We start from the raw sequence: 7,500 nt of genomic DNA, 5'->3' as shown, positions 1-7,500 counted from the left end.
TAGACTTGCATGGCTTAATCTTTGAGACAAGCATATATTACTGGCAGGATCAACCAGGTAGCCCCTCACACATCAGGTAAAATGCCAGAGGGAGAGGGGGGGAGAGGCGGCGGTTACCCACTGCCTACCCGCCACCCATCCGGCCTTCACGCAGAAGGGGGGTTGGGGTATGCCGCGAACGGGCATGGCTTCTAATCGAGGCCATCACCAGGAAGGTTCGTGCTTCGTAACGGGAACAACTGCGCCAGAGATGCCGCGCACACCTACCCGGCACACCAATCCTACCCCGCCGCCAGCCAACACGCCCGGGGTCCAGCCCGGGAGGGTGGGGAGGACAGGGAGGGATGCTGCCCGGTTAAGGCGCACGCACAACACCAACTTACGCACCTATTCCCGTCAATGTAGGACATTCCGAGGCAGACGGGCCATCTGAGTCTATTTCACCCAATAAGCTAGGGTCGAGGACCGGGTGAAGACCCACCTCGCCCTCCTTTCGAATGCCCAAATCGGGGAGGATCTCACCCCACCCACAGCGGTCCCCTTTGTCAGATGACCGGGCGAGGGGCCTGCCCCTGGGGCATCGCGCACATTTCCCATCGGTCATGTGGTGGAAGGCGGTGGCACGTAGTTACGCGCTCAAAACCTAAGTCCGCTAAATCACGCCTTCCCCGAAACCTCGACGGCAGGTCAGCGATAACCAGCTACGGTTACCCGGACGTCCGGCAGGGAAAGGCCCGAGAGGTCACACCCTGCCCGGCTTGAGGCCAGAGCTCGAGGGTCATGGATGTCGGAGTGGACTGGTGATTTAAGGCTTCTCGCTTTCAGAAACGGTACCGATGGTTACCCACAACTAACTTTGCAATGAAACTGTGCTGCTGGTCACCCAAAAATAACTTTGTCTCTCAGATTGGTGCTGCTGGTTACCCACAACTGACATTGTGCTTGGCTTGACTGACTGGCCTGGCTGGCTGGCTGGCTGGCTGACTGGGGGTGGGCTGGCTTGGCTGGCCTGGGCTGGTTGGGTTGGCCTGGGCTGGCTTGGCTGGCCTGGGCTGGCTGGCTGGCTGGCTGGGCTGGGCTGGGCTGGCCTGGCCTGGCTGGCTGGCTGGCTGACTGGGGGTGGGCTTGGCTGGCCTGGGCTGGCTGGCTGGCTGGCTGACTGGGGGTGGGCTGGGCTGGGCTTGGCTGGCCTGGCCTGGCCTGGCTGGCTGGCTGGCTGGCTGACTGGGGGTGGGCTGGCTTGGCTGGCCTGGGCTGGGCTGGGCTGGGCTGGGCTGGGCTGGCCTGGCCTGGCTGGCTGGCTGGCTGGCTGGCTGGCTGACTGGGGCTGGGCTGGGCTGGGCTGGGCTGGCCTGGCCTGGCCTGGCCTGGCCTGGCTGGCTGGCTGGCTGGCTGGCTGGCTGACTGGGGGTGGGCTTGGCTGGCCTGGGCTGGCTGGCTGGCTGGCTGGCTGGCTGGCTGACTGGGGGTGGGCTGGGCTTGGCTGGCCTGGCCTGGCCTGGCCTGGCCTGGCCTGGCCTGGCCTGGCTGGCTGGCTGGCTGACTGGGGTGGGCTGGGCTGGGCTGGCCTGGCCTGGCCTGGCTGGCTGGCTGGCTGGCTGGCTGGCTGACTGGGGGTGGGCTTGGCTGGCCTGGGCTGGCTGGCTGGCTGGCTGGCTGACTGGGGGTGGGCTGGGCTTGGCTGGCCTGGCCTGGCCTGGCTGGCTGGCTGGCTGACTGGGGGTGGGCTTGGCTGGCCTGGGCTGGCTGGCTGGCTGGCTGGCTGGCTGGCTGACTGGGGGTGGGCTGGGCTTGGCTGGCCTGGCCTGGCCTGGCCTGGCCTGGCCTGGCCTGGCCTGGCTGGCTGGCTGGCTGACTGGGGGTGGGCTGGGCTGGGCTGGCCTGGCCTGGCCTGGCTGGCTGGCTGGCTGGCTGGCTGGCTGACTGGGGGTGGGCTTGGCTGGCCTGGGCTGGCTGGCTGGCTGGCTGGCTGACTGGGGGTGGGCTGGGCTTGGCTGGCCTGGCCTGGCCTGGCTGGCTGGCTGGCTGACTGGGGGTGGGCTGGGCTGGGCTGGGCTGGGCTGGGCTGGGCTTGGCTGGCCTGGCCTGGCCTGGCCTGGCCTGGCTGGCTGGCTGGCTGACTGGGGGTGGGCTTGGCTGGCTGGCTGGCTGGCTGGCTGGCTGACTGGGGGTGGGCTTGGCTGGCTGGCTGGCTGGCTGGCTGGCTGACTGGGGGTGGGCTGGGCTTGGCTGGCCTGGCCTGGCCTGGCTGGCTGGCTGGCTGACTGGGGGTGGGCTGGGCTGGGCTGGGCTGGCCTGGCCTGGCCTGGCCTGGCCTGGCCTGGCTGGCTGGCTGGCTGGCTGGCTGGCTGACTGGGGGTGGGCTTGGCTGGCTGGCTGGCTGGCTGGCTGGCTGACTGGGGGTGGGCTTGGCTGGCCTGGGCTGGCTGGCTGGCTGGCTGGCTGACTGGGGGTGGGCTGGGCTTGGCTGGCCTGGCTGGCTGACTGAGGGTGGGCTGGGCTGGGCTGGGCTGGGCTGGGCTGGGCTGGGCTTGGCTGGCCTGGCCTGGCCTGGCCTGGCCTGGCTGGCTGGCTGGCTGGCTGACTGGGGGTGGGCTTGGCTGGCCTGGGCTGGCTGGCTGGCTGGCTGGCTGACTGGGGGTGGGCTGGGCTTGGCTGGCCTGGCCTGGCCTGGCCTGGCCTGGCTGGCTGGCTGGCTGACTGGGGGTGGGCTTGGCTGGCTGGCTGGCTGGCTGGCTGACTGGGGGTGGGCTGGGCTTGGCTGGCCTGGCCTGGCCTGGCTGGCTGGCTGGCTGGCTGACTGGGGGTGGGCTTGGCTGGCCTGGGCTGGCTGGCTGGCTGGCTGGCTGACTGGGGGTGGGCTTGGCTGGCCTGGGCTGGCTGGCTGGCTGGCTGGCTGACTGGGGGTGGGCTGGGCTTGGCTGGCCTGGCCTGGCCTGGCCTGGCTGGCTGGCTGGCTGACTGGGGGTGGGCTGGGCTGGGCTGGGCTGGCCTGGCCTGGCCTGGCTGGCTGGCTGGCTGGCTGGCTGGCTGACTGGGGGTGGGCTTGGCTGGCCTGGGCTGGCTGGCTGGCTGGCTGGCTGACTGGGGGTGGGCTGGGCTGGCCTGGGCTGGCTGGCTGGCTGGCTGGCTGACTGGGGGTGGGCTTGGCTGGCCTGGGCTGGCTGGCTGGCTGGCTGGCTGACTGGGGCTGGGCTTGGCTGGCCTGGCCTGGCCTGGCTGGCTGGCTGGCTGACTGAGGGTGGGCTGGGCTGGGCTGGGCTGGGCTTGGCTGGCCTGGCCTGGCCTGGCCTGGCTGGCTGGCTGGCTGGCTGACTGGGGGTGGGCTTGGCTGGCTGGCTGGCTGGCTGACTGGGGGTGGGCTTGGCTGGCCTGGGCTGGCTGGCTGGCTGGCTGACTGGGGGTGGGCTGGGCTGGGCTTGGCTGGCCTGGCCTGGCCTGGCTGGCTGGCTGACTGGGGGTGGGCTGGGCTGGGCTTGGCTGGCCTGGCCTGGCTGGCTGGCTGGCTGGCTGGCTGGCTGACTGGGGGTGGGCTTGGCTGGACTTGGCTGGCTGGCTGGCTGGCCGGCCTGGGCTTGCCTGACCTGGCCTGGCCTGGCTGGATTGGGGGTGGCTGGCTGGCTGGCTGGCTGGCTGGCCGGCCTGGGCTTGCCTGACCTGGCCTGGCCTGGCTGGATTGGGGGTGGCTGGCTGGCTGGCTGGCTGGCCGGCCTGGGCTTGCCTGACCTGGCCTGGCCTGGCTGGCTGGCTGGCTGGCTGGCCGGCCTGGGCTTGCCTGACCTGGCCTGGCCTGGCTGGGCTGGGGGTGGCTGGCTGGCTGGCTGGCTGGCCGGCCTGGGCTTGCCTGACCTGGCCTGGCCTGGCTGGGCTGGGGGTGGCTGGCTGGCTGGCTGGCTGGCCGGCCTGGGCTTGCCTGACCTGACCTGGCCTGGCTGGATTGGGGGTGGCTGGCTGGCTGGCTGGCTGGCTGGCCGGCCTGGGCTTGAAGCCGGGAGACATGGGCCGGCCTACGACCCCACCACATGGAACCCGTTCACCAGCCGTGCCCGGGCACCCCACTATTAAGCCCGGGGACACTGACTTTGTTAAAATGCACTTGACAGACTCACGTGCTGCTGGTGACCCATTTCAGTAATGCGTGCCGCTGGTGGCCCTCTTGGCCTTTACTATTTGGATTTGAGGGCTGCGTGCCGCTGGTGACCCAATCGAGTATTGTTTGACGCTGGTTGCCCACCTCGCCTTTACTATTTGGATTTGGGGGCTGCGTGCCGCTGGTGACCCAATCGAGTATTGTTTGACGCTGGTTGCCCACCTTGCCTTTACTATTTGGATTTGGGGGCTGCGTGCCGCTGGTGACCCAATCGAGTATTGTGTGACGCTAGTGGCCCAATTGAGTATTGCGTGCTGCTGGTGGCCCAATTGAGTATTGTGTGCTGCTGGTGACCCACCTGGCTGTCACTACTGGAGTTTGGCCGGCCGCCGTTGGTGCTCTTACCGCCTTTATTCTCTTGGTAGACGGCTTGCGGGGCGCAGCCACAACGCCGCTATTGAAGCACCAGAACTTGCACTTCACCGAGCCACGGGGCAATGCACACCCAGGGGAAAGTGTGCAAGCCAGGGCAGGGATTGGCAGACATGTCCCGGTGATCTATAGCCACGGAGTTGACCGGTCACCACCAACCCACACTCAATCTATGCAGCACCATGCCCAAAACGGACGACCAGAGCCGGCTTGCGGGGCCCAGCCACAACGTCGCTATTGAAGCACCAGAACTTCCACTTCACCGAGCCACGGGGCTATGCATACCCGGGGGAAAGTGTGCAAGCCAGGGCAGGGATTGGCAGACATGTCCCGATGATCTATAGCCACGGAGTTGACCGGACACCACCAACCCACACTCAATCTATGCAGCACCATGCCCAAAACGGACGACCAGAGCCGGCTTGCGGGGCCCAGCCACAACGTCGCTATTGAAGCACCAGAACTTCCACTTCACCGAGCCACGGGGCTATGCATACCCGGGGGAAAGTGTGCAAGCCAGGGCAGGGATTGGCAGACATGTCCCGATGATCTATAGCCACGGAGTTGACCGGACACCACCAACCCACACTCAATCTATGCAGCACCATGCCCAAAACGGACGACCAGAGCCGGCTTGCGGGGCCCAGCCACAACGTCGCTATTGAAGCACCAGAACTTCCACTTCACCGAGCCACGGGGCTATGCATACCCGGGGGAAAGTGTGCAAGCCAGGGCAGGGATTGGCAGACATGTCCCGATGATCTATAGCCACGGAGTTGACCGGACACCACCAACCCACACTCAATCTATGCAGCACCATGCCCAAAACGGACGACCAGAGCCGGCTTGCGGGGCCCAGCCACAACGTCGCTATTGAAGCACCAGAACTTCCACTTCACCGAGCCACGGGGCTATGCATACCCGGGGGAAAGTGTGCAAGCCAGGGCAGGGATTGGCAGACATGTCCCGATGATCTATAGCCACGGAGTTGACCGGTCACCACCAACCCACACTCAATCTATGCAGCACCATGCCCAAAACGGACGACCAGAGCCGGCTTGCGGGGCCCAGCCACAACGTCGCTATTGAAGCACCAGAACTTCCACTTCACCGAGCCACGGGGCTATGCATACCCGGGGGAAAGTGTGCAAGCCAGGGCAGGGATTGGCAGACATGTCCCGGTGATCTATAGCCACGGAGTTGACCGGTCACCACCAACCCACACTCAATCTATGCAGCACCATGCCCAAAACGGACGACCAGAGCCGGCTTGCGGGGCCCAGCCACAACGTCGCTATTGAAGCACCAGAACTTCCACTTCACCGAGCCACGGGGCTATGCATACCCGGGGGAAAGTGTGCAAGCCAGGGCAGGGATTGGCAGACATGTCCCGATGATCTATAGCCACGGAGTTGACCGGACACCACCAACCCACACTCAATCTATGCAGCACCATGCCCAAAACGGACGACCAGAGCCGGCTTGCGGGGCCCAGCCACAACGTCGCTATTGAAGCACCAGAACTTCCACTTCACCGAGCCACGGGGCTATGCATACCCGGGGGAAAGTGTGCAAGCCAGGGCAGGGATTGGCAGACATGTCCCGGTGATCTATAGCCACGGAGTTGACCGGTCACCACCAACCCACACTCAATCTATGCAGCACCATGCCCAAAACGGACGACCAGAGCCGGCTTGCGGGGCCCAGCCACAACGTCGCTATTGAAGCACCAGAACTTCCACTTCACCGAGCCACGGGGCTATGCATACCCGGGGGAAAGTGTGCAAGCCAGGGCAGGGATTGGCAGACATGTCCCGATGATCTATAGCCACGGAGTTGACCGGACACCACCAACCCACACTCAATCTATGCACCATGCCCAAAACGGACGACCGGAGCCGGCTTGCGGGGCGCAGGCGCTACCCTGGAGATCTAAAATGTGTATCGCTCAAAACCTAAGTCCACTAAATCACGCCTTCCCTGAAACCTTGACGGCAGGTCAGCGATAACCAGTTACGGCAGCCCGTACCTCCGGCAGAGAAAGGCCCGAGAGGTCACACCCTGTCCGGCTTGAGGCCAGAGCTTGAGGGTCATGGATGTCAGAGTGGACCGGTGATTTAAGGCTTCTCGCTTTCTGAAACGGTACCGATGGTTACCCACAATTAACTTTGCAGGAAACTGTGCTGCTGGTTACCCAAAACTAACTTAATTTGCAGAAACGGTGCTGCTGGTGCCCCAAACCGAACTATTGGGAGAAAGTGTTATCACGAGTCCCCACAGCCGGCCCCACGCGTCTCTAAGCGGTGACCTGTACCCCATTAATACGGATTCATCCCTCGTTCAGGCCGGATTAATCAGGACATACGCCTGGGGCCGGCTCGCTAGGACGGACGCCCAGGGCGCAAGCCCACAGCCACGTAGCTCGATTCGGATTCGGACACATGACACGGACACACAGAGGTAATTTATTCAATTTTATTTAAAGGGGGAAATTGAAGCAATTTACGCCGTTTGGAGTTGGAGGATAGCCGGCTTGCTTGGCTGCTGCGCTTGGCCACTTTTTTCTCCTAGAAGAAGGAAGAACAGACACATATCAGCCGTGGTTTGAGCTATATAAATCGGGCAACAACACACTTACTCACCGATGGAGGACGGCCATCCGTTTGATTATCACCGGGACTTGCACACAGGGCCTGTTCGAACCAGTGCCGGTACGACATTGCTTGACTTGCGGTTAAGTTCATTGCGTAATACCGGTCAGAAGTACCGGTGTCATGGGCCATGAAATCAGAGAGCTTCGCTCTGAGATCGCCGGTGTGAGCATGCTTAATCTGGGGGGGACAGAGACACATTTAACCACAATTTCACCGCAAATATCACAATTACTACCCCGGGTAAAGGATATCTTACGTGGGTTGCGATTGATGAACGCACGTCGGTAAATGTGGGGCAGCCCGGAAGTTTCATCTCGGCCCAAG

At 64.3% G+C, this 7,500-nt stretch overlaps 1 protein-coding gene and 1 non-coding gene across 2 annotated transcripts in view; both read right to left on the bottom strand.

The window, feature by feature from the left end:
• LOC137495137 (18S ribosomal RNA) overlaps window positions 1–60 on the bottom strand; it is a 1,940-nt gene extending 1,880 nt beyond the window's left edge. The window contains exon 1 of the ribosomal RNA XR_011015054.2: window positions 1–60. This exon is cut by the window's left edge and continues 1,880 nt beyond it. This is a non-coding gene — a ribosomal RNA (18S ribosomal RNA).
• A 6,921-nt stretch (window positions 61–6,981) lies between these two features.
• LOC137491572 (uncharacterized) overlaps window positions 6,982–7,500 on the bottom strand; it is a 22,042-nt gene continuing 21,523 nt past the window's right edge. Inside the window, exons 7-9 of the mRNA XM_068220803.2 lie at window positions 7,433–7,500; window positions 7,165–7,353; window positions 6,982–7,089 (exon numbers count right to left, since the gene is read on the bottom strand). The exon at window positions 7,433–7,500 is cut by the window's right edge and continues 187 nt beyond it. Of these exons, the coding sequence (XP_068076904.2) occupies window positions 6,988–7,089; window positions 7,165–7,353; window positions 7,433–7,500 (359 nt within the window). The 3' untranslated portion in view covers window positions 6,982–6,987. The remainder of the gene's footprint in view (window positions 7,090–7,164; window positions 7,354–7,432) is intronic.

Source organism: Danio rerio, chromosome 4 (assembly GCF_049306965.1).
Source record: "Danio rerio strain Tuebingen ecotype United States chromosome 4, GRCz12tu, whole genome shotgun sequence".
In the NCBI taxonomy this organism is placed as follows: domain Eukaryota; kingdom Metazoa; phylum Chordata; class Actinopteri; order Cypriniformes; family Danionidae; genus Danio; species Danio rerio.
The sequence above is the reverse complement of the archived record's forward strand: the minus strand, read 5'-3'. Positions and strand labels throughout refer to the sequence as shown.